A 26,788-nucleotide genomic window follows, 5' to 3' on the forward strand; every position below is an offset into this window, starting at 1 on the left:
TATTTGAGCTGCAGGCGTGCGATGGCTGGAAAAGAACTTTACGATTTCATCTCAGATCAACACAACGACTTCTCCACACTTCTCTCAAGCTCAGATCGCCAGTTCTTGAAGATTCTTGGAAGCTTTTTCAAGTCAAGAGGCAGATCAAAAACAAGAAGAAGACGTTAGGGTTAGGGTTTTTATTGCACATCTTGTAAGCTTTTGCTTATCTTGTATTTCCCTTTCTTCTTCTTGTATTTAGAGTGTTGTAGGGCTTCTCCGCCTTTGGTAGTTACCATAAAGGAGTGTTATTCATAGTGGAGGGTGCGTGAGTAGGTGTGGATCCTTAGACTAGTCACCTCTTGTGAGGTAGATACCAAGTAAACCATCCTTGTTAGCGTTGTATGTTTTTGTTTCTTATATTTCTGCTGCATATCTCTGAAGAAACGAGCAACGCCGACGACGAGTACGCGAAGAGCTATTCACCCCCCCTCTAGCTTCTTTTCGGTCCCAACAGTCCCCTGCCTGCATGCTCGGTTGATGCTGAGTCTGCTGCTCGGCCGAGCGAAGGAGCCGCTCGGCCGAGCGAAGGAGCCACTCGGCTCGGCTTTTGCACGTCGTTCTCCCTTAAGCGTTGGTTGCTTGAATGCTCCCCGTGTCGAGGGCGACAGTGGATCGGATCCTTCCTCCCGGTCGGGGAATGCTTCCTCGACCGGGTGATGCCCTATACACGTTGACGATCTTGACTTTGATTTCCACTATGGTAGCAGGGTAGGACCCCTCATTATTACCGCATCAATAATATTTTTGAGAAATTAAATTTAAAAGAAAATATTTTATTCAAGGGAAATTTTAAAGCGAGAAATATTATTGGGGTTATAGTTTTATTTTTATTTTTTTAGAGAGAGGATCCTCTGGTCTATTCCGCAGTGGATGGATGGCCAGATTGTCGAGATCCGAGCGGAGAGGGGCATCCTTCGGATGGTTTCTAACCGTATGTCCCAACCTAAAATATAACTTAAATTGAGAGGTGAATCTAGGGGATTATAATTTAATTATGACTAAATTACGATCAAATCATAATTAAATTATGGACTATCTCTGATTAAAAAAAAAAAGGACCACAGTAAAAATTAAAGAAACATCTTTTGCGGAAAATATAACTGGGGACTTTTTATTATTGCCCTACAAAGATATTAAATTTCAAGGTCTCTTTATCTCCGTTCGATCATCGTAACGGACCACTTGACTCGGCCTATCAAGGATCCAACACGGCCCAATTAGATTCCGGTCTGGTCAAGCCGCAATGGAATTTGCATCCGGCTCGAACGCACTCTCGTTGTCTCGTGTCGTCCTAAACAAAACCTATCTCTCTAATAGAGCGCTGGACTGAACCCTACTCTCTCTCTTTCTCTGCGGCCTCCCACTCTCCTCTCCGATTCGAGTAGGAAGAAGACGAAGAGAATCGGAAGACGAAGAGAAGAGGACTTCGCGCACTACGGGTAAGCCTCTTGCTGCCTGTCTGACCTTTCTGAATCGCTTGTCCTGGGTCATATCAGATTCGCCTTTCAGGGTTCGTCCTCTCTCTCATTTCCTCCCTCGAAATCTTCGGGCTTAACAACATTGAGGCAGCGCGATACGGGATTTTTATGCCTGAACTCTCCGTGTCGCTATCTGGGTGATTTATTTTCGAAAAATTGGCGTTTCGTTTGCTGAATCGAAAGGTGCTGTCTTTTTACGCGACTTGATTTAGAGGTGTCTAATGGTAGTTGGATGGGTAAATCTGCGTCGCGTAGTTTCTACCTTCCAGACTTGAGCTTGGAAGACTGTGGTTCCACGTTTGCACTTTGGGTGGAGCTATCATTTGCTTGAATACATTATCACATGGAGTATACTCAAGTTGAACAAGATTTTATTTTCTCCATCATCATTTTCATGTTATTTTCCATCATCTTATGGCATTTCGTTTCTGTCTGTGTAAAAAATTGCTCATTGTTAGAAGAAAGATGGTTCTTTCAAGAATATTTTTCCATCATCTTGGAGTATTTGCACATTGTAATTTTTTTTCAATAAAATCCTTCTTTATTTAGAATATTGTGTTTTATCCTCTCATGTCTAAGTTCTATTTGAGCTACCCATCCATTGTCATACAAATAGGCAGTGTTCCTTTGTTCGAGTCAAGTTATCTAACTTTCTTTTTCTTGTATATGTCTTCAATTTGAAGGTTTCTGAGTGGTATGGATGAAAAGAGGTATGCAAAGCAAACATCAGGAAATTTCAGGAAACGGCCCCGTGATCAATTTGATAATGGGAAACGAAAGAAACACAATTCTAACCGTGATCATGGTTCTACTAATAAACCTATTGATACAATTTACCGCATCCTTTGCCCTGTTAAAAAGATTGGTAGTGTTCTGGGTAAAGGAGGTGATATTGTTAACGCCCTTAGAGATGAGACCCATGCAAAAATAAGGGTTGCAGATGCTATTACCGGTGCAGACGAGAGAGTAATTATTATTTTTAATTACCCATCCCAATCTGAAGAAAACAATCCTGGTCAGGATACTGAAAATAGTGATAAAAATGACCTAGAGGACATGCTACCCCACTGTCCTGCTCAGGATGCTTTACTCAAGATTCATGACAGGATTGCTGCAGATGAGATTTTACGTGGTGGTGTCGTGCAAGAGAGAACTGAATCTGATGATATTGTTACTGCTCGAATTTTGGTCCCAAAAAATCAAGTTGGATGCCTTCTTGGCAAGGGTGGAAATATTATTCAGCAACTGCGAACAAATACTGGTGCAAATATTCGCATATTGCCTCCTGATCACCTTCCTCCATGTGCCATGGGCAGTGATGAGCTAGTACAGGTAACACCATTTTCTAGTAAGTATTTTTTGTCAGAAATTTCTTTTCTTTGTGTAATTTTTTTAATCTATGCCAAAAGAGATGAACTTTTTTTTCATGCTTGTTGAAATTCTTGAAGAGAATAGGAAAGCAAACATCTTTTTTTGTGCTCAATATTACCTTTTCCTATTTTTCCCAATGGATGGTATCATGGTAAGATGCTTTATGCTTGAACGAAAGAAACTTACAGTAAATTTTATATTAATTCATTTAGACACATGTTAAAGTAAAATAATATTACTAATAATAAAATTCACTTTTAAAGTCTAAACAGAATAGGATTAAATTAGTAAAACCCTTTTTAAATTCATCTAGACACACATTGTCACATTTTGAAGTATGTTGAGTATTGGCTGGTTGACATAATGCGTTACTATAAAATTTAGTTTAATTAATCATCTAATTATTGGAGTTATTTTTAGAAATAAATAAACTAAGTGCAAGTGAATTAAATATTATTTAAATTATACTCTTATTGATGTGCGCCAAAGTGTGCCGAGTATAGGCAGGATGCAGTACTAAAACTTCACTCTTCCAGCAGGTAATTGAACCCCAGACATTTTAAACCTTGACCATAGCAAAGTCTCGAGATGAAGGTCATCATATTTGATATTGTGATTTGTGAATATAAGCTAATGACCTTTGTTTCACTAGTTGTTTATAGATGACCACAGTTCATCTTTGCACCTTTTCCAGTTTCTTTTTTTTTTTATCCAACAAAATTTTACTTGTTTAACCTGACTGTTATCAGCTTGGTAAGTGCTGTTTGCATTTCTTTACCAGGTATCAGGAGTGCCATCTATTGCAAAGAAGGCTCTATACAGAATATCAGCTTTGCTGCATCAGCATCCTAATAAAGAAAATCCGTCTTTGGAAGATATCATATATGCCAGTACCCGAGGTTCTTATCGTTCAGATTCATCTATCCCAGCTCCATTGCCTCAGGGAAATCGAGTGTGGTCTCCGTATTACTCTGATGTCCGTGATCCATCAACAGTCTCAAGATTCAACAGCTATCCAGATGAGCCATCGAGATATCCTTCTGGTAGTTTTAGCAGAAACAGTTTCCAGGAGGGTGAAATGGCAGAAGAATTTTCCATGAGAATTTTGTGTGCTACTGTGAAGATTGGTGGAGTGATTGGCAAGGGTGGGACCAATATCAGACAATTAGAGCAACAAACAGGTGCTCGTATTCAGGTTGAGGATACTGCACCTGATGCTGAAGAACGTGTGATCAATATTTCATGCAAGGAGGTAAGCTACCATTTAGTAACATAGATGTGTGAAATCTTGGTAAATAGAATTCTTTGACTTTGATGTTGGGTGGTGGAGAATTGGCTTTTCATTAAAATTGTAGGTTCCATGGGAGACAAGATCTCCTACAATCGAAGCTGCTCTTCAGATTCAAAATAAGACAAGTTCGAACTCTGATGATGATGCTATCACAACACGGCTTCTTGTCCCATCAAGTAAAGTTGGTTGCATACTTGGACAAGGAGGTGACGTCATAACAGAAATGAGAAGACGAACTAGAGCAGACATTCGTGTTTATTCCAAGGACGACAAGCCAAAATATACATCTGCAAATGAAGAACTAGTACAGGTGCTGTTTCACTATTAACATTTATCACTCCCAGCCAGCCTACTTTTACATACATTTATATTTGGATTCCCTTCCTATCTCCACAATGGGTGCTCTGCCAGTTACTGGGTTATTGCAATTGTAAGAATGGATGTCTTTTGCTTTCCTTTGAATTGTGGCACTTATCACATCTTTTGTAACAGATTTCTGGACCTAGAGATTTTGCTTGGGATGCACTTGTGGAGATTGCTTCAAGGCTTAGAGCAAGAACTTTTCGAAGTGGGAATTCTTCTGCTAACCCTGCACCTGCAGGTCCTTTTCGTGGGGTTCCTCCTTTTGAAAGAATTCCTCATCGAGGTGCACCATCAGCTGGAAATGCAGATTTGGGTTCTGCACGACCTGGTCATTTTCGTGGTTATATTACTGAAAGATATCCTGATAGAGGAATTTCATCATCTAGCATGTTTGAATCTGAGAAATCTGTTGGGTATGATTACCGGAAGGTAGCTTCTATTATACTTGTTTCTCCATTTTGTTCTGTTTTGGCTTGGTTGGCATTTTTTTCCCTTCCAAATTCGAAAACCTTGCATACTCGATAGCATGATTTGTTGTCTTTTGGCTCCTTGTGTCTGTTATTGCTATAATTTCAAGTACCTTTCATGGAATCCATGATCCCTGCAACCTTTTGTTTTCTTTATGATTTTCTCCATATGTACATGTGTGAACGTACAGTTTTGCACGTCCATCTCCTAGTCTCTACAAGCTCTTTCTGGAGCATTCATTCTGTACTCCAAATTGCTAGTTTACTTAATGACTGGATCAAAATATTTGTTTGCACTGGTTTAGATGAGAACTCTCTATTTTGCTGTTTGTTTAGTATTACTTAGCCTACCCTCTGCATTGGGTGACACAGTAAAAAATCCTCAATGTTTGATCTGTTGGTGTCTGTTGTTTTGTGGTTTAGACACCATTGACATGCTTACGGAGAACACTATTTTATTTATGTGCATTACTCATTCATTTCAGCTTTGTTGTACTGGTAATAAGAACCTGTGAATGGATGTTGCAATCGAGTAGTTAGTTCAATCTGAATCAAATTTGGTTGATTTGGACATTACCCATCTACATATGTTAGTTCATGGGATTGGTCAATAACCAAGTCTTGACTCTAAGTGTATCTTACATCTATTATGTGTAAAAAAAAACTTGTTTTTTTTACAGTAGAGTTTAGAGTTAAAACCATATTGATCTTTGTAGTCTTCCTTCAAACAAAGCAGATGTAAATCCATCAATTCACTCACTAGTTGACAGTATTGTCAAAGTCTAGATTTAGAAAACCTGACTTCCTTGTGGGTCAAGTTTGGTGAGAATGAGCTCAATAAAGTCATAACCTGACTGCAACATATCTATTAAATGTAACCATGATCATCATCGTGTTTGATGGTTACTTATATTCAGTGTTATTAAATTAATTTGTATTTGTATCCTATATTTTCATCGCTCCTTTGGAGATGAAGATGATCTTTTCTCTTTCAGGCTTACGGACAATCATATGAAGCTCCATACTACCATTCACCAGCTGCTGCTGGGTATAGTACCTGTCTCTCTTCTTTATTCAGGCCGCTCAAATGGCAAGTGCTTGATCTCAAAATGCTATTATCTCACTAATTTGTCTTATTTTTTTAGGTACACTAATTACAATGCCCCTGCTGAACCTAAGATTCCTTATGGTGGGGCCCCTTCAGTTGGCAGAGCTGATATAAGCAATTTTGATATTCGTCAGGTATTGTAATAACATATAGTTTTGTAATATAATTTCTCATGTTAATATTCCTTAATGCTGCCAATAGGTTATAAATGAATTCCTCTGACTCAAGATCGTTAGGATTTTGATATGATTGTATAAGATTCTGATGTAGAATTTGAATCAGCAAATGTTAGGTCTTTCTTTGCGCTGACTCACAATGCCTGTGATGGGTACCCATCTCCTCACTACCCTGCAGGCATTTAACCAAATCTGAACCCACTTCCTGTTTAACATGCTACATATAATATTAACTATAACAAGTTGAACCTCTAAAAATAACAAATTGTGAGGGTACTGTTGTCGTTGACGGAGGCAGAGAACACATGTGAGAGAAGAGAGTGTCGTTTTTGGCCTAATAGGACAGGCATTGGCTCAAGATGCTGCCTTGTGTCACCTGCTGAAGAAGCCTGAGCACTTTCCATGGAGTCAACTTAAATAATGCAATCCATGGAATCAATTTAAATCTTGCAATCACACACACCAGCACTTTCCATGGAATCAACTTAAATCTTGTTCGCACGCGCGCACACACAAATTGTGAGGGTACTGTTGTCGTTGGCGGAGGCAGAGAACACATGTGAGAGAAGAGAGTGTCATTTTTGGCCTAATAGGACACATGCATTGGCTCAAGATTCTGCCTTGTGTCACCTGCTGAAGAAGCCTGAGCACTTTCCATGGAGTCAACTTAAATAATGCAATCCATGGAATCAACTTAAATCTTGCAATCACACACACCAGCACTTTCCATGGAATCAACTTAAATCTTGCTCGCACATGCACACACACAAATTGTGAGGGTACTATTGTCGTTGGCGGAGGCAGAGAACACATGTGAGAGAAGAGTGTCATTTTTGGCCTAATAGGACACAGGCATTGGCTCAAGATGCTGCCTTGTGTCACCTGCTTAAGAAGCCTGAGCACTTTCCATGGAGTCAACTTAAATCTTGCAATCCATGGAATCAACTTAAATCTTGCAATCACACACACCAGCACTTTACATGGAATCAACTTAAATCTTGCGCGCGCGCACACACATCCCACGGGGTATGCGAACCTGATCAAACTGGTTATGTAGTCATGGATCCCCTGGTCGTTTGTTTATCAGTCAAACTTGTAAGTAATCAACTGTTTATGATTGTCTATCTGAATTGTACATTCAATTGGATTTTATGAAAGATTATATCACTAGTAACATTCAAATATTCTAAACTATTTTTTTATTCTAATTATATATTTTGGTGTCTGCCTTCGGTCCGTCCATTATACCTTCCGCATTAATTGATTTAACTTTCCTGCTTATAAAACATTTTAATATCTTTGTACATGTTTGTCTATTGGCGTGATACCTATTTGCTCCTAGATATATCTTCAACTACCAATAGTAGAAGCTTTTGCTTCTAAAGAAACAGGGTCATGCTTATGTTGGTTGTGTATAATCTTCTGTGCCTTTAGGCCCCTGGAGCGAGAGTCAAATCGCACAATCCTATGTTGGGTGTTCCGGAGAATGTCATGGACATGCACGGTCCTTCAGAATATTCAAGGCCAGGACAGGGCGGCCATCTTCCACCACCCTATATGTCTTCCGGAAGCCAGGGCATACTGCCGTCTCAACAATCAATTCGCCCGTACTAGCTCGAACCACAATCTGTGTTCAAAATATTCCTGGCCCCTTTGTTTGATGATGGCAAATGGAGAATGACAAATACATGCGAAGTATAAATTAATGTGTAGCTGTTGTAGACAGGCCTTGAGAGGTGATCAATTTTCTGTTTTGTTACTCATTGTTGAACTGATTTATGGTTCCCACTTGTGAATGGATGGGGAGTTTAGAAGTCTTATCTTCCTAGCCTTTTTGAAGGCTTCTCATTTCAGAATCTTAAGATTCACCTTTTGCTACTTGGCTCTTTGCAAACTCAAAGTATTACAACGTGTTCGTGTATTATTTATCTTGCCACTTGTATTTACGATAAGAGGTTGTTTTCGTGATTTAAACTCATGATTATGCCACGCTCTCCTAATACTTTCATGCATCTAACTGCATGTGGAAGGAATCTCCAACCTCAACAGGAACATTAAACACTTTCATAAAGCAACTCTGTTCAATATAATCTTGAATCTCTCATATCTCATGATTCTGTACAATATTCATTCACATCAACAAGTTCAATCGGTTGCTATACAATATAAAGATATACTTGCACAATCAGTAATCAGCCACTGAATCGGATGTCTCCAATTAGCCTTGTATTTTTTTTCTGTATGCTATCGCACAACCTACACCTAGATAACAAAATCAAATATATTTATAATTCATTAGTATGAACTCTTAGAAAGTCTATATCGACTATAATATTTTGTAAGTTGGAATAAAATGGAATGAAAATGGAGCAAAAGGCAAACCAAAAGAACATACTCAATATTGTATGTTGGGGGGGCTAGAGGCCGTTCTTGTGATCTCGTGACCAAGTTCGTTGATTTTGTTGATCATCATAAACTTCTCTCTTTCGAGCTGAATCATGTATTCCTCCTGTTCGTCTTCTGCACTTTCTACTTCACTGAAAGCAAGGGACAACGCTTCTAGATCACCGTCCTCAACTAGTCCTTGTAATTTCTTCACCACGTCTCTTATCTGAATTTAAAACGATTAGAGAGTTCATTAAAGCATAAACATGCAGTTTATGCATGGAAAACAGAAAAACAAATAAATTTTACTTAGGAACAGATAGAGATAGTGATAAAGCTTTCGATATATCTATAGGCACTAGGAAGATGCAGTACAGATCGAGTAAAAACCCGAGCATTCGAGAAGAAAATTTCATAGGCTTCGAGAGCTGGTTTTCACATGCTACGATATGCTTTTTTTCACATGCACATACAAACACTAGCTGGACATAACTTGGAATTCAAGAGAAGGGATTACACTGTCCACTTAGAACTAGAATCATAGGTTAAGCGAAGAAGACTTGGGCACTAACAAAAGATACTACATCACAAACTTTGTCAATGCCCATGCAAATCTGTAGAACAATTTAGTAGTCTAGTTTAAGTAGAAGCACAGTCTTCTTGTATTTTTAATAATAAATATCCACACACTCTTTCATGAAGAGATTCATTCAAAATTGAGCACTCTATAAGAATACCTCAAATAAATCCACAACTTGTATTGTCGACTAACAAAATAGTATTTTGTAAACAGAGTAGATAAAAGCTATTGATTTCATGGATCTGAGACTCATGCGGTATAAAGCAATACTGGTGAGAGACAGTTTCAATAATATGTTGAGATTGGTACATAGGCGCAACACAAGCATATTGAGTTTTTTTTTTGTATTTTTTGTTTTTCTTCCAATGCCAATCGAAATGTGGCACTAAGGAAATCTGAACTAGGGATATAATTGTAAGATCGTGCTTAGAGATTCGTTAACTATTCCAAAATTAACTACATATACAATTTGCATACTATCGGTCTGAGAAATATACTTAATTTCACATTTCCAAATTTCCAATATGACTTCAAAATTGTCACATCTAAACTGAGAAACCTCTCAAATATTTGTTTAGGTGAATATTGAATGAAAATGATGTCATATAATTAAGCTACACAACAAAAGCAAGCATAAGTCTATTTCATAGTGTTGTTATCTGTAATCTGTAAGCATTTCAACAAGATCAGTTATGAAATCTGAGATCAAAGTCTTTAAGGAGAGTCAAGTGAAATTGACAACAGTCAAACATCATTACAAGATTGTGCAATTTAGTAGCATAAACAGGAATACAAAATGATGATGGTTCAATATAAAGCAAAATCTAATAATCTTGTTCAAGAGAATTGAGATTACGGCTCATCAAGAGTCAGAGAGATTATCTATAACCTCGTACATAAGGTAAATTCATACGACAAATGTACATCAGCACAGAGAAACTGATGTGAATCAGATAGGCAGTGATAAAATACTGTTCCCACTGTGTTTGAGATCAATACCTAAAGCAATATTTAATCACTGTTTTTTTTTTCCGCTTTCTCATCTTGGTAGGATACCCCAGAATTAGCTACATACCATGTTTTAAAGATATGCCAAAGAAAGTATCCATATTTATTATTTGATAAATTACTAAAAGATAAAACTAAACAAACAAATTTCTTACCTTTGTAGATATCTCATGTGCTTTGCCAAATGGAGAAATAACAGAATCCGAGTTGGATTTCTTCTGTGGCTCTGGTATTTTTCTTGTTATTCTCACGTGGATCTCCCCATTCTTTACTCCTTGAAGAGGAATCCACTTGTCGACTGTTTCATTTGGTGGCAAGCCTTCATATTCAACTTTACAATGCCCTATACTATATGTCGGCAGCAAAGCATTATGGTCCTTAACATGCAAAGTTAAGGGACTGCCAGTGTCAGGAAACTCCAATGTTTGGTTCCACTGTGGAGTTAATGTTTTGTAGATAACCTGAAACGTGAAAACATAAATTAGATAACATAAAATGGGATACGTAAGAAGTTAACAAGGATAATTTTCAGGGCGTCAACAATGAAACCTATAGAAGAAGATATCTGGAATTAGTTTGTTTCAGGTGATGTCTCAAGATAAGTCTATTAAAGATGCATCACCCAATGAAATATCCAGTAGGATAAATGTGACGAATTCAGTATGAACAATGAGAATAACTTTTGGGACTCTTCACAAGCAATAATTGACTAAGATATAGGTTTTCTCTTTGGAATATCTGCTGATTGAATGAATCAAGATTTAAATAAAAAAATATTTTTATCATGCCAAAACTACTGTGTAGAACAAGTTTTTTTATTACCTTAGTTCGTTTCTTCAAATTCCCATAATGTACCCTCACATAGGGATCACTTGTTCCCCTTATATCGGCAGCAATTAGATCCTTAGCTTCAATGAGTACTAGTTCAATCCAGCCAGACCCCTGTTTCATTCCAGGATTCTGCAAATTTACGAGTCACACGTGTCAGATATGAAAAACTCAAACCAAACAAGCACACAAATTTTCATTCTTCTTTTTTTACGCAAGGTATGGTGGAAGAGTATTAAGCATTAACCGCATACCTTTGAACTTTCATTCTCATCATTTTTCAGTGCTTCTATTAGGAGCTTCACTTCACCAGAATTAACTTTCTCTAGAGGAATCCAGACATTCCTGCTCGAACCATCTGAAATTCCTTCCAAGTTCACTCGTGCGCTTCCTATGTTCTCATCTCCAAAGATCTCTGCACTATAACATCTGATCTTGAGATACTCATCACCTCCTACTATTTCATCGAATTCAAAGTTGTGGTTCCACACTGGATTTGTAGTATTAGGAATGGTTTTTGTTCGATAAAAAGCCTATAAAACACTTGCGGGTTAGAAGCATTATTATAGTGCTAATACATATTCAGTAACAAGAGGAGCTCAATATTGAGTCAGACAACCTTTCCATATTGAAGCTTAACATAGGGATCACATTTCCCAGATTTATCTTTAGTGGTCAGATTCCTTCCTTCGAGTATAGTTACTTTAAGCTTTCTTCCTGTTCTTGTCTGAAGGTAGTGTGGACTATCAGCAGATAGCTGAGGGGTACTATTCGCAGATTTATTCAAGATAATAGAACCATCTGAAAATTGCCATTCTCTAAGAACAAGCTTAACTGTCAACTGAAATAAATGAAATCACATCAGAAATTTTGTGGATGAGAAGCTATACAAATTGAACCATGAATAGTTGACAATTCAATACTCTTGTATAGAATTACAGGAAGCAACAACAACTGAGTTAACTGAAAGCGGGGGAAAAAAATTTAGGGAAGCTTTTTGGATTATGAAAGTTGGATTGCCTCTTTACAAGCAAGATCCTCAGGGCTATGGCAGCAGTAATGTTCGTAAGCCTAACACAAAACCACTACCAATTGACATGAATAGATGTGAGACAATGATTACACAAATAAGCATAAAATTGGTTATATTTTGACGATGACAGATAACATTTACTAAAGTCCTAGAAAAAGAATAAATACCTCTGCTTGGCTAAATCCTTCAAATGGAATGGTCATCTCTACTTCTGTCCCACAGTTTTCAGCTTGTTTTGCCACCACTCCAGATCCCTGTCCTATCGCCCAGAACATTGTAGAATCATCTGCAACATACTTCATCTGCACCCGGTTGTAAGAATTTATTAGTGTGTAAGATCGATCGCATGTCAATAACCAATAAAATTTTGGAATCTGGTATTGACACCAGTACCTTTATCTCACAGCTGGTCAAGTAGTTCAAACTCACACCGCTTTGATTCCATTCGTAAAGGTGAAATTTGAGAATTCCACTTTCTCCATGTAGCATCATATTGAAGGTAGTATTCCATCTCGGGTTCAAACCATTACTAACGGTTGTTCTTCTTGTTAAATTACCAATTTCCACTTCAACCAATGTCTTGTTCCCAAAATTTCCTGACAATTGACTGCTTCCACTAAAGTTTCGGTGAGTTTCTGAATTGTTGACCATTATGTTATTCCTGCCTAAATTACTGGCTGAGACTACGGTAACAGACAGGACACCTCCAACAGCTTTCTTATGTAGCTCCACGATTGGCAAAGAATAGCAATGGCGGCGAGGCTCAACTAACAATTTAGTTATTGTTTCCGTGAAAAGCTTTACCTAATAATAGTAAAGGAAAGAACATGTGATGAGAGGATCAACTTATATAGTAAATTGAAGCTTGCAAAATGAAATATGTTGGCAACTCTAAAATTGGGATCATAAATGAGAAACACACCAACCAACTGGAAACACCAGGTAGCTCTGTAGCAGGAAGTGTCTGGCTAGCACCGCTTCCAAATGCAACACCTATTCTGACATCAGGAGTTGATTCAAATGAATAGAGGACAGCTTGACCATCAAGAATTGGTCTTAAGAGTAACTGCAACATCGAAAAACAAAGAATGGTCCTTGATTCATAATGATAATATGATGGTGTTTAGCAGTTGAGAATAGCATATATCAATATAGTAAAGGCTAAGAAGTTAGATCTGACTTAAGGCTAAAGTGAGATACAAGTGTATTTTCAAGATCATTCTAATTTTAGCATATACATATATACATAACATATAACCCGTAGCAGTCAATAGTATACATTAGTATGATAGAGGCCGAAAAAGTCTCTGGGATATGGAAGAACTAGTGATCAGTATCTGATACAACTGTATTCTACAACGTAACTCTAATATATTTCAGCGTATATAGAACTTGTAAACCATTAGCAGAACCGATATATTTGTTAACAATTGAAGCTAGATAATTAGCACAGTTGTGATTTATTATATGGCAGTATAAGCTTGTTCAAACTGATATTTGACAGAACCTTGTGAAATGAAAATTAATAGAAATCTAGGTCAAGTGGAAATGTCAATTTTTCAAATGGCAATCAAACCAAAGCAGTAATAAGAAACTTAAAAGCATTCATGCTGTTTCTTTGGTATCTCAACTCCAATGGTCCATAAATGTCACAAATTGCATTTAAAGAACATAATACTTAGTCATTAAAAGTATCTAGCAAAGCAAAGTACTACGAAGACAATCAAAACTAGCAAAGGGAAAAATCTTCCATACATCTCCCTTGATGTTAATGCTGTTGATGATAATACGAGCTGTTCCAATTAATGGCTTTGCCAACTTAGCATGCAACAATATGCTCATGTCAACAGAATCCCAATCAAATTCCAATCGCATGACTTGCTGTAAGTGAAGAAAATTTGTGAATACTCAGTCCGGTATCTCAAATGCATTCTATTATTTAATGGGAACTAACAAAGTATGCAATTGAGAAAGTATAATAAGAAAAGGAACAAAGTGTCAAATATTTGAAAAGGAATTACAATGTAGGACTAGTATTAATCACATCTAATAGGTTTAATTACCGGAATAACTCATCCAAAATGTATAATTTAAGAAAATACTGCTATAATCATATCAAGAATTAAGCATAGAATTGGGATTAAATTTGGAGTTGGTAAACAGATTTAATAATACAAGAAACCTGTTAACCATACAAGTTCTCAAGTCTAAGAATGTCAATTTGAGTTTAGTGCTATAACTAATTTGACATATTTTACAACTAGATTATATTTTTTCCCCTCATTTTCTGGTCCTTTACTTACATTGTGTTTCAACTATTGGTTTAAACAAAGCATCTTTCTACATAAACAAATTTCATTTCTGTGAACAGTCAGTCTGTCAGATAAAGGTATCATTTCTTCCTTGTGAATACTACCTTGTAGACTATATTAGTAGGATAAATGTTCACTGTGTTCAAGTGTTTCCCATCATTACCAATGATGGTAGATTGAATTATTACACAGTAAAAGCACACCAAATCTAACTGTAATTATGCAGTAATTAGAACCATTTTCATTCCCTCAACTTGTCCAGGACAAGGCGGTACCCAACCTAACCCCATACCATCAATATAAGATCGACAGCACGATGAGACCACAAATTGTGGAACTGCATATCATTATGATGATTGTATAACAATTTGGCATAAGTGGCAAAATGTGTTGGTGCAATCGACCTCCAGGGTTTCGATGTTTAACAATGTACCTTAGTCTGGTCAGTTTGACCAAGGGTTGATTCCAACAGGACTTCATGTTTGGAAGAGAAAAGCCTAGTTAGGACTAGATGACTAGCAAGGGTAAGTCCTAACCGAAGGATAGGCAGGTGAGAAGTCTACTGAGTGACTAGTCCTAACTGGATGTTAGGCAAGGAGAAGTCCTGGTGAGTGAAGTCAAACCCTAGTGAGTGAAGCTAGGTAGTGGAAGTCCTAGTAAGAGAAGTCAGACCCTAATGAGTGAAGCTAGGTAGTGGAAGTCCTGGTGAGTGAAGCCAGATCCTAGTGAGTGAAGCTAGGTAGTGGAAGTCCTGGTAAGTGAAGCCGGGCCCTAGTGAGTTAAGCTAGGTGGTGGAAGTTCTAGTGAGAGAAGCAAGACAATGGAAGTTCTGGTGAGTGAAGTCGGGCCCTAGTGAGTGAAGCTAGGTGGTGGAAGTCCTGGTGAGTGAAGCCAGGTAATGGAAGTCCTAGTGAGTGAAGCTAGGCATCCCTAGGGGAAGGTAACCCTAGGTAATATGTGATCGACTGGTTTCTTGTCAATCGCGCGCGGTCGATCGGACCAATGAATTATTAATAATGCTAACACTGTTTTGTTTTTACTATTTTATATCTATTGTGCTAACTCAATGTTGCAGGCAAGTCTTAATAGATCAGCTTGGTCAGATACTAAGCAAGGCCAGAGAAAGTCCAAAAAGGTCTGAAGGACTAGATGTTTGGTAGGTAAGTAAAAGGTAAGCAACTGAAGGAGTGACTCAGTGAGGACGGGTCCCATTTGAGGGGACAGTAGGCGTCGATCCAATTTAAATCCATTTCGAAAATTTAAATTGAGACCCTAACTAGATCCTAGTCTCAGAGAGACAAGATCTAACTCATAAATCTATATAAATTGTTCATACATATATTTTTCTAACTCTAAGTTGTAGAGATAAATGTAGACCTTCGAATTCTGCACGCGTGGCAACTGACAGAGCTTGATTCTAAGTTCAAAGTCAAAAGTTATAGCCTCCGTAAGGTTGCTGTGTCAAACCAACAGTTGGAGGCGCCTTCAAGCAGTGAAAGACGCCTTGAGCTTGCTAGAAGGCGCCTTGAAGTGCTTTGAAGGTGCCTTCCAGAGGATAAAACTTGCAGTTTGCAAATTTTATCACCATCGAAGATAGGGGAATAAAATTTACTTGTGGAGGTGCCTTGGAGGAGGTTAAAGGTGCCTTCCACAGCCTGTATAAGCCTTGTTTGAGCAACATTCACGACACAACTCATATACAAGCTTCTACGCATCCGATTGAGGTTTCGACTGCTCCGACTTCCTGCTGCTACTCTGCTACGACACTGCTGTACCTGACTACTGCTGAGAAGTCGTCCAACACCGAGCCTGATCTGATCATCTTCGAGGGTGTTGGTAACGAAATTTTAATACTGTAGTTAATTGTTGCATAAAGAAAAGTGTAGGTTACACTTTTTCTTGTTCTTTCATTGTACTCGATCCCCTCTTCTGGTGGTTCCAGAAGAAGTATTTAGTGGATTATCCGTCGATAGGTCCGCGGGACCTGGGTCTTAGAGTAGGAGTCACCGAAGGCTCCGAACAAATTAAAATCGAACGTGTTTTCTTGTGTTCCTTATTTTCGAATCCGTACTTATTTTCCACTGCGTATACTTTGATTTCAAAACGAAAGGACAAGTTTTTGAAAACCACGTGTTTCACCCCTCCCTCTCACGTGCGTCTCAATCTAACAAAATGCTGATATACTTTCCATAGCAACTTTTTTAGATCAACATAAAGCAAAGTCTATAATTGGCACCAACTTAGTTTCTTATGGTGGAACTATAGCCCTGGACTAATTACAAAACTATTTGCTACCCTAGCAGTCTTATGCCTGTTTGCCATTTTGAGTTAATTATAATCATTATTAAATCCTGATTACGACTATTAAGACAAGCCTACATATAATTGAGCAGAATTCAAATCTCAAACCTGATCACCTGAAGAAATCCATTGCATGCCATTTCGTCCCAAATTAGGTGGACAGGAACCTAGTGAGAACTCTTGAAGTTCTATCTTTTCCTGCAGCAATAGTATCCTTGGATGAATGAGTGAGTTATTACTCCTCTGCAACAGAGCCTTAATGACCTATAAGCATGATTAAGTATGTACTTACAATCAACTTTGGTTTCCGGTCCTTTAGTCTCCTCTGCAAAATGTTTAAAAAAAATCAGTTAGCTACAGTTAAAAAGTTGTCTTGCAGAAAAATCTTTTATATATTTCGCCAACTTCCTAATTACTCCTGGTTCACCTTCTTAGAATGTGCAGAGAGCATGCACAGAAGTGTGCTGCCCTTCATATACTGATTATAGTTTATGATGCAGAAGTGAAGAAGTGGGTAAAAAAACATTCCTGATAGGTATGTGTATACAAGAAGGCCAAGACACATGTAGTCGTACCCTTTGAAATTGCTTCACCATAGAACATTATATGTGCATTCATGCATATTGTCTCGTCTACCATTTAACCAATTTTGTATATGATTGGGTTCGTTAGGATTATAAAAATCCAATTTGCAGGCTTTCCCCACCTTTTTAAGTCCAGAGCACGAAGAAAAAGTTAACTTGTCTACATATCTTGAAAATTTGCACCTATACCAAAACTCAAAGGCCCTTTTTGGAGCTCTCCTCATACATACATGCATGCATCCATCCATCCACACACACACACACAATTTCCCTCAAGGTATTAATTTATTGTTGGAGTTCTTATATACAGTATCAATTGGATAGAATTAATATACATACCTCTACCATTGAGAAAAACCTTTTTGAAAGTCTTGGTTCCATATAGTTAGGCCAAACTTCTACTAAAAGCTTGTTCAACCACTCACAAGGCTCTAATGGCGTGTTAGGCTGCATAATGTTTACAAATAAGTCACTTGTCAATCATCAGATAAATGCAAATAATATAGTAGAAGCATACTGATGTATTTAAGATGAGCTGCTTCCATCTTTTATTCATGTCTTCTGCGAGCTGCCTGCGTTGGAACTTTCCATACTGCAAAGAAAATAAAGGCGAATAAAGAAACAATCCTTATGTCCAACAATTTATAGTACAGAAAAGTAAAACATAACTTTTGACTTTTACCAAGAAATTGAATGAACAAACTAGTGTACCTAGGGTTAGAAAATACCTTGGTTTACATGCTAATAGTAATATATTGAGAGTCCCAATTTTCTACTGATTCAGTATCATATCCCTTGGCATTCCTTGATTACCCAAACTCTTAACTCCAAATAACACCCAATTGTCTAGATGATATCTACTTGTACGAAAGCTATTGTTGGGGTCAGCATGTTAAAACATATGGATACATGTGGGCATCAAGAAATAATGGAATGAAACTCCATGGTCCCCATAATGTTCTCCAATAATTAAAGCATTTCAATTGGGCATTACCTCCAGGTACCTAATTGATTCTTAAGAGACATTCTATTAGCATACACGCTGATTGTAACTTTCTAACATCCAAGAAGTAACTCCAGGAGCATTATTCAATGGGGAAAAAAAAAACTTCGTATACGTACTAAAATTCTATCTTCCATGGAGGATCTACTTCTACCTTGAAAAAACTAATCCATTCCTCAGGAATAACAGAAGCTCAAAGACAAACTGACGGTTGGGAAAGGACTATTATAATGAACTATAGTCATTAGCTTGAGATCCTCTATCAATCAAAACTAATAGCAATCATTTGACCTTATCAATTGCCATCCTAATTGATCACCCTCCTTTCGATTGGTGTCAAGAAGATCTTCAAAGGAACTCTCTATTGAGTTTAACTTAATATAGGAGTGTATAAGGAAGAGCCTGAAATTGCTAGCCCCAGTAATTTCTCAAGTTGAATACCCTCGTTCAATGGGGCAGACAGAAGGAAAAACAACAGAAGAAGGAAAAGGAAGACATCAAACTGTATATGATATGTTTCCTATAATCGTCGCCCATTGCAAGCTTGTTGACTTAATCCGAAGTTCTTGCTGGAGCTAAACCACCAAAGCAAAAAAGGGTTTGGGTAACAAGCTATAGTTCTAGCTGTTCGGATCTCGCCGCTACACTCGATACAGAACTATCTCGCTGGATCCCCCAAAAGCTTCCCTTATGCGAACCATAAAAAGGGAAGCAAAAGAAACGAAACAAACAAACAATCGAAATGAACAATTAAGTGATTCGAGCCATAAAAAATGAGCAACCTTTCCGCAACAAAAATGATTTTGAGGGAAAAAAAAAGGGTACAGATCACAGATGGCGTCGGCCACTCACCTGGATAGTGGCCCAGACGGCGGCAGCAAGCGGCACCCAGTTGGAGAAGGGAACCAACCACCTCTCGACGGCCCAGGCGAAGAGAAAAAGCGGGATCAAGAAAGGCAACAGGGGCTTGTCCTGCATCACCTTGTTCAGCAGCTCCACGGCAGCCTCCGCTTGAAACCCCTTCCATCTCTTCCTCCCCATCTACTCGTCTGACCTCAGCCTTCCCCGCTCGCTCCCTCTACAGCAAGCCCCGAAAGGATCAAAAAGCAAAACACCAATCCTGATCTCCCGATTCCGCCAAGAAATTGGCGCTCCAAACTGCGAGGCGATGGTAACGAGAGGGAATTGCTGCAATTGAGCTGATAAGGAAGAAGTGGAGGCCGAGGAGGAGGAAGAAGTAGGAGAACAACGAGGGAGGAAGACTTCTCTTTGGTCAACGTCGCGCCACCGCCGCAGTCGTCATTATTTTTGGCACAAAAAGTAAAACTTTATTTCCATTTTTCTTTGTCTACCACAGAAACAACCCAATGAAAATATATATATATTATTTAAAAAAATATAGACAAATTTAAATTCCTTTTTTTATTATTTTCTTAAATCGGGAAATTCTTATCAATTAATATTCCACGACATCGTCGCACTTTAAATTTAATCTTTTTATTCGTATCTTGACCTCGTTCGAATTTCGATTAGATAAAAAATAACGATTAATTAATGATGACTCAATATAGGCGGCAGTTGACTTTTATTATATGTTTGTTAAATAATTAATCTTCTATATTCAATCATGCCCCTGATTTCCAGGTTGAAATATATACCTGGTAAAAAAAATTCATGCTCTGATTTCACCCCCGAGACACGTGGCAAAAGGCGATTTTTGACTTCAAAACCTCATATTCATGTCTCAATTATCACATCTTTTTGAGGGGACGATTTCACCCCGGGACGTAATGTAATGGTAAGAGGTAAAATGAATTTCAAATTTTATATTGGGTAATTTTGAACTCACACGAGTTTGAACCTCTTATAATGTTGAACTGTACGTTGAAACCTATCTACAGAATTTACCTGATGAAAATTTTTAGGGACTGAATCGTTCTCTTTCAAAATTATCAGACTCTAAGTGTTACATATCGATTCTTTTTTTAAATAATAATCTGAAGTATCAAACTGCCATGTCTTTTTTTATCAATGATTAAGATTATGATAGAAATTATGGATATCAATTGTTAAGATTATGGTAAAAATTATGATTGATATTTCATGTCAGAAATTGTGATTGATATTTCAAGATCTAATTTACCATAATCTGTATATTAACAGTATATATTCTTACCTAAAATAGATTAGCAGTAATGATTATATATATTTTTATCTAAAGTTAGCGGTAAGAGCATCCATAATAGCATGGGATATTTCTCCCAAATATTTGTGGTCCCTACTTCCACATCACTTTTCAAATATCCTACTATTCAAATATCTCAACTTTCACAATGAAATATCTCACCATCCAAATATTATGGGCTCCACCAATCAAATATCTCACTCTCAAATATCCTCAATTTCACAATCAAATATTTATGGATCTCATGATCATTTTATTAACTTACATATAATTTTATATTTAAATAAAATTAATATATATTTTAAATATATTTTGTCTATCATTTATTCATAAATATTTTTTAGACAATTATTCAATATAATTATTTTAATAATATTTTATTTAAATGAAAACAATACAACATCTACACATTTAAAAAAAAAACTACAACATAGTTCAAATATTTCACAAAATCAGAATTGAATAACTAAATGTTTCATATATAATAAATTAGTTATTTACTCATCACGATGGCATGTTTCCCAGATGTGTTCAACCAAATCACGACGAAGCTGATGATGCACCTGAGTATCACGTAACTCGGAATTTCTTCGAATGTATTCAGCAAATTCACTGGTTGAGCCATGATTCGCTGTGATTGTATCTTATTCTTCGCGATCTCAAATCGATATTGCATGACTTTCATCCTTCACAATCATGTTGTGTAAAATAATACGTGTATACATGATTTCTTTGCATTTGTCCATAAACCAATGTCGCCCTGGACCTCTTATAATTGCCCAACGAGCTTGGAGTACCCCAAATGCCTGCTCGACATCTTTTCTTGCAACCTCTTGTCTTTCCTTAAATTTCATTCTTTTCGGATCTTGAGGGTAGGAAAAACTCTTGACGAAAGTGGCCCATTCCGGATATATACCATATGTTAGGTAGTACCCTTTTGTATATTGTGTACCGTTCATAATAAAATTAACTTCCGATGCATTTGCTTTCAAGACGTCATTAAAAATAAGTGATTCATTAAACACATTGATGTCATTGTGAGATCCAGCAACCCCAAAAAATGCATGTCATATCCACAAATTGACAGATGCGACTGCCTCAAGCACAATTGTTGGATAGCCATGATCGCCTCGTGTGTACTGTGCCCTCCATGCAATCGGACAATTTTTACAGGCCCAATGCATGCAATCAAGACTTCCTAACGTCCCAGGGAAACCATGCTTTTGTTCATGCATTTCAAGCAAACGAGTGATGTCAGTTGCATTGGGTTTTCTTAAGTACTCACCTCCGTATATTTGTATCACGCATTGGTAAAAGTTGGACAAGCATTCGAGAGCAGTTGTTTCACCCATTTGCAAGTACACGTCAAATTGGTCGGCAGAACCTCCATAAGCCAGTTGATGGATAGCCGCCGTGCATTTTTGAAGCGGCGACAGACCTTTTCTCCTTGCTGCATCTTCCCTCCATTTAAAAAATCCACTAGGATGATTTTCCAAATCAGTGACTATGCACAAAAATAATTCTTTTCTCATTCGGAATCGTCTTCGGAACATATCATCGGTATACACTGTGTCAAGACAGAAATAATCATTGACAAGTTGACTGTGTCCAGCTGCACGGTCTCTGTTAATTGTTCTTCTTCTTTGTGTACTCCCATGATAATCTTGCATGAATTCAGCCACTCTAAATTGATTGTGCACTACCATCATGAATAACGCCTCACCGGGATCTGATATTGTAGGGCTCGTTGTGTCTTCAGGAATATTATGACGAACTTGAGAACTTTCTTCATTAAAATTTTCGTCAATATTTTGAGAGTCGAACAAATCTCTAAAATAATGACTATAATTTTTATCCATTTCTCTCTAAATTTTTGGTAGGCAATGGGTATGAAAATGATGAAAATAGATGAAAGAAAGGATATATATATAGGGAGAAATTGAACGTTACCCAACGTTTAAGTTTTCAAACGTTTAATTTTCCGAATGTTATTTTTTCGAACGTTAACGTTTGATTTGTTTTTAATTTTTTAATATTCTAAATTTAATTAAATTAAAAAAAATAAAAAAAATCTAAAAGTCAAGGCACCCACATTTTTTATGGGGCCCACCATATTTAATAAAAATAAATATAAAATATAAAATGTAAATAGTGGCAGCCCACCAAAATGATGGGCCCCACAAGAGGAAATCACCGGGCAAACATTTGTGCTCGTTGATTTCCATTCATCCCTCAAATATCCCCCACAATGGGAGATATTTGAGAGAGAGAGAGAGAGGGGGGGGGTTATTTGGAGAAATATCCCCTCTAAATATCCCCCATGGAGATGCTCTAATTAATGTAATTATTGTTGATCCTGTCCGAACCAAGAGTCAGCGGACGCTGGGCACGTGGCGCTCTCTGCTGGATCTTCGAGTGCTCCGGCGAACCTGCAACAAACCGGGCCGGGAGGGGTTCCCGGCGACGGTCCTCCGACGCTCAAGTCAGGTAGGCTATGGAGAAAGCGGCTGCCAAATCTGTATCATGCGTACCTTTGGCGAAGTAATAGCCTCTTTATATAGGACGGAGAAAGAATTGATGCACGCCCATCGAGATGCGTACGTGTCAGCAACCCATACCACGGTATGCACTTGTCAGAGAGCTTACCTGATCCCATACTGCTACAGTGAGAGAATGTTCTTTGATGGGACGGCAGGACCCCCGTTGTCAGGCTAGTCGTATGGCATAGCCATACGACTTGACGGCTGTCAGAAAATGTTCCCATCTTTTACCCACCACCTGTCTGGGGAGCCCGGCCCACCGGGCGGGCGGTGAAAGTCCGGACGCGGTGAAAGTCGTCCGGACGGCCCTGATTCTTTGCGCCGTCCGGGGGGTGCTTCCTTCCGCTCGGTCATTGTGCACTGCTTCATTTGAGCGTCGGAACCCTGGTCCCTACCAGGGTGTCTTTTTACTATCAGATTTCCCTTTTTTTCGAGTCCGGTCGGCTCGCCCCTTTCGGGTGAGCCACTGGACCTTTTGACCTCCCCTCAGCGTTGACTCCTTGTGGGGTTCCGGCTTTTTACCGCCGGATCACTTGCCTTCCTCTCGAGTCTAGTCGAAGGAGGCAAGGTCCGACTGACTGGACTGTCGATCTGCCGAACAATGATTATTGCATTAGGCCGCTCGGCGCGACATACGGCTGCTCATCCATGCGGCGATATCTGTCCGTTCGGCGATATTTTGTCCATGCCTTGTATTTTCTTGGAATCGACGTCCGTTGTTCTTCCACACCTCCCATCACGTGCTCTGCGCACGGTAAGGGGAGTTCATTAAATGCGGCTAGTAACCGGCTGACACGTGGCGATCGTGCATTTGTCAGAGTATGGCGGTTGCGTCACTTCCGATGGGACAGCCGCCGTTTGAAACGGACGATCAGATGACAACCTCGATATCGACGACCTGGATCGGACGGTGGAGATCGCTTCCGGGCGGTGATATAAAGCCCTTGACTCCGTTTCCGCCGCCTTTCATCTTCTTCATTTCCAGATTCCTGTCGCTCCTCCTTTCGCCGGCGACCTTGTGCTCAGACTTCCCGACGATCACACGGCAACTTCCGATCATCTCCCTCGCTTGTAAGATCCTTTTTCTCGCTCGAGACGCGTTCTTCTTTCTGTTAATCATCCTCGTCAGTCGGTTTTCTTCCTTTGCTTGAACCATCCTCTTCTATCCCGCATTCTGGCCTTTCGATCATGACCAGTACCTCGCAGTCAACCGGCGGTGCTCCGGGTCTTTGGTACTCGAACATGGAAAGTCGGTTCGACGAGGAAGACGCCATGCGCCTTATTCGAGCATATGACCTACCGACCGACCACGAAATAGTGTTAGCCACGCCTTCCGATCGGCCTAACGATCCTCCGTCCGGCACTGTTGTCTTCTTCCGTGATCAATTCCTGGCCGGCCTACGTTTTCCTCCTCACAAGTTTTTCTTAGAAGTTTGCAACTATTTCCGCATTCCGCTCGGCCAAGTAGTTCCCAATTCTATTAGATTGCTGAGCGGAGTGATAGTTTTGTTCAAACTGAACGGCATTCCCTTAAACCCGAAAATCTTCCACTACTTCTACTATCCCAAGCAAGCCGAGTGGGGTACCTTTGTTTTCCAATCTAGGATAGGCTTCGTCCTTTTCGATAATATGCCGAGCTCCAACAAACACTGGAAGGAGCATTTTTTCTATATTCGTTTTCCCGAGCGGCCTACTTTCCGCACTAAGTGGCAGACAGCTATGCCTGCGCAACCGGAACTCGGCAAGTTTAGAGGTGACGCAGACTATCTCCATGCAGCCGAACGGCTAGTAGGTCAGCGCTATCACATTGACAAGATGCTTCTCCCAGGAGTAATGCATATATTCGGCTTGTCTTCTGCACCAGCCGATCTGCCTTGTAGCATGAGTAAGCTTCCCTATCTCCTCCTTTATTTTGTTCTAACTGATTTATTCTCTGCTTCTGCAGCTGAGGTCATGTGGAGAGCCAGAGCTACCGAGAAGCTCAAACTGAAAGCCGCTCAGATTGAGGCGGTGACGAGCAAGGAGGCCGCCGAACGGGGCCTGGCTCCGGCTGACCCGGCTGGCGAAGAAGGTGAGGGGACGCCAACGGTCTCAGAAGCCCCGGACGCCCCTGCCCCTCCTGATGAGGCCACGGGCAATATAGAACATGGAAGTGAAGCTGAAGTGGAGGCCCGTTCGGCCGATGATGCGCCGCTGCGCACTCGGAAACGCCGGCGACCGGAATCCGCACCTGCCTCTACACTTGATGAGCCACAACCTGAGCAGGGTGTAGGTGCGCTGGTGCTATCCGGAACAGTTTCCGTCGAGAGTACCCCTACCCCTCAGGATTCTCCGAGGGCCAGCTCGGAAGTTCCGCCGTCCAGCCCTTCGAGGACTCGACGACGTCTCAAGCGTTTAGGCGAGCTACCCTCCTCTTCTGCTGGTGGGCCATCTCAGAGCGGGCCGAGCGGCCAGAATCTACTTAAAACCGTCCTGCGCCTCCCTTCGGAGGCGTACATGGCTGCCGCCGATCGGCCGGTATTTCCCGAGCAGATGATCACCCTGACGGGTCCTCTCGCACAAGCTTGGATAGATGCTCGGAGTCGTATAGCCAAATTGACTCCCGGGCAGCTCGGCGACAGCAACCTTCAATCAGCTACCGGGGTATGGCCCCTTCCCTTCTTTTCTCTCCTATTTGAAGTTTTTAACCTGCTCGTGTTTGCTAGCAGAACTGGGTGGAGCAGATCGCCATTAGCGATCGATTGGCCGAGCTGGAGGAGGAACTGAAGAAACAAAAAACAGCTGGGGACGCCAGGCAGTCGACGGCCGCTCTGGAGAAGGCCAAAAAATCACTAGAAGCTGAGCGGAAAAGGCTGCCGATCTGGCGAGCAAGGTCGTTCGGCTTGAAACAATGATTAAACAACGAGACAAGGAGATCCAGACGGCGACCACTCGGAAGCAACAGGCCATCAATGATATGGACCACATGAAGGTGGAGATCCGGGGGCTGGAGCAACGCATTAAGGACCTGGATGCTCTGCTGGCCACCGAAAAAGAGAACCGCTCGGCTGATCTCCAAAGATTCGATGGAGACTTGAAGGATCTCCAAGCCGCTAGCGACGCTGCCCATGCCGCGCTCAAGGAATATCAAGAGGGAGAGTCGGCCCGCTCGGAGGAAGTGAGGAAGGCGTTCCTCCGCTCGGAAGGCTTCGGAGAGAAGTTTACCGACAAGATATCCCTCACGTTCGAGGAGGCAATCAAGGCGGCGGTGGGCTACTTGAAGACCAAAGGTCACCTGTCTGCCGAGCTGACCATCCCCCCCCAGGACTTAGCGAGCGTGATGGATGCCATTCCCGACGCTCTTTTTGATTTTGATGTGTGAAGAGCGTTTTTGTAGGCTTTTTTGAATTCCCGCCGTTCGGCCCGGCTTATGTAATGACTTTTTTGACTTGCATATTAGATAATCTTCTGTTCCTCTCTATTTTAGCTTCTATTTTAGCTAGAAATCCTCGTCTCCAAAGGGGTTTTCGCTGGATTTTCGCAAGACTTCCAGCTCAGGCGTTTATAGACGGCGCGGTTTTTATAGCCGGTCGGCTCGGCACGGGGATCGTCGGCGCGTCCGCTCGGATTATTTAAAGACGCCTCGTCTCGATATTTATCGTCGGAGCTCGGCGGTTTTCCGGTCGGTGCGGCTCTCGATTTTAACGGAGCTCGTCGGCGCGTCCGCTCGGATTATTTAAAGACGCTCGTCTCT

General features: G+C 40.0%; 2 protein-coding genes across 4 annotated transcripts; one reads left to right on the plus strand and one right to left on the minus strand.

Moving 5' to 3' along the window:
- The first annotated feature begins 1,325 nt into the window (after positions 1–1,325).
- LOC121970983 (KH domain-containing protein HEN4-like) lies at positions 1,326–8,224 on the plus strand. Of its 2 annotated transcripts, XM_042522021.1 has the most exons (9): positions 1,326–1,481; positions 1,552–1,703; positions 2,204–2,852; positions 3,673–4,143; positions 4,247–4,492; positions 4,675–4,974; positions 6,008–6,060; positions 6,158–6,254; positions 7,731–8,224. In XM_042522021.1, exons 3-9 carry the CDS (start codon positions 2,217–2,219, stop codon positions 7,908–7,910), a joined length of 1,983 nt encoding a protein of 660 aa, XP_042377955.1. In that variant the 5' UTR covers positions 1,326–1,481; positions 1,552–1,703; positions 2,204–2,216; the 3' UTR covers positions 7,911–8,224. The 2 variants fall into 2 exon arrangements, with proteins under 2 accessions (XP_042377955.1, XP_042377953.1); XM_042522019.1 differs by lacking the exon at positions 1,552–1,703.
- A 114-nt stretch (positions 8,225–8,338) lies between these two features.
- On the minus strand, positions 8,339–19,642 carry LOC121970984 (synaptotagmin-5-like). Of its 2 annotated transcripts, XM_042522022.1 has the most exons (15): positions 19,183–19,642; positions 17,845–17,919; positions 17,667–17,774; positions 17,036–17,068; positions 16,852–16,941; positions 13,886–14,011; positions 13,053–13,196; positions 12,524–12,934; positions 12,298–12,432; positions 11,717–11,938; positions 11,352–11,630; positions 11,092–11,229; positions 10,425–10,730; positions 8,692–8,907; positions 8,339–8,558 (listed from the first exon to the last, which is right to left on the minus strand). In XM_042522022.1, the coding sequence occupies exons 1-14, from the start codon at positions 19,369–19,371 to the stop codon at positions 8,692–8,694; spliced, it is 2,472 nt and encodes an 823-aa protein (XP_042377956.1). In that variant the 5' UTR covers positions 19,372–19,642; the 3' UTR covers positions 8,339–8,558. The 2 variants fall into 2 exon arrangements, with proteins under 2 accessions (XP_042377956.1, XP_042377957.1); XM_042522023.1 differs by lacking the exons at positions 17,845–17,919; positions 19,183–19,642 and having other exon boundaries at positions 16,860–16,941.
- Between the last annotated feature and the right edge of the window lie 7,146 nt (positions 19,643–26,788).

The sequence above is a fragment of the Zingiber officinale genome, chromosome 4A (assembly GCF_018446385.1).
Source record: "Zingiber officinale cultivar Zhangliang chromosome 4A, Zo_v1.1, whole genome shotgun sequence".
NCBI lineage: Eukaryota > Viridiplantae > Streptophyta > Magnoliopsida > Zingiberales > Zingiberaceae > Zingiber > Zingiber officinale.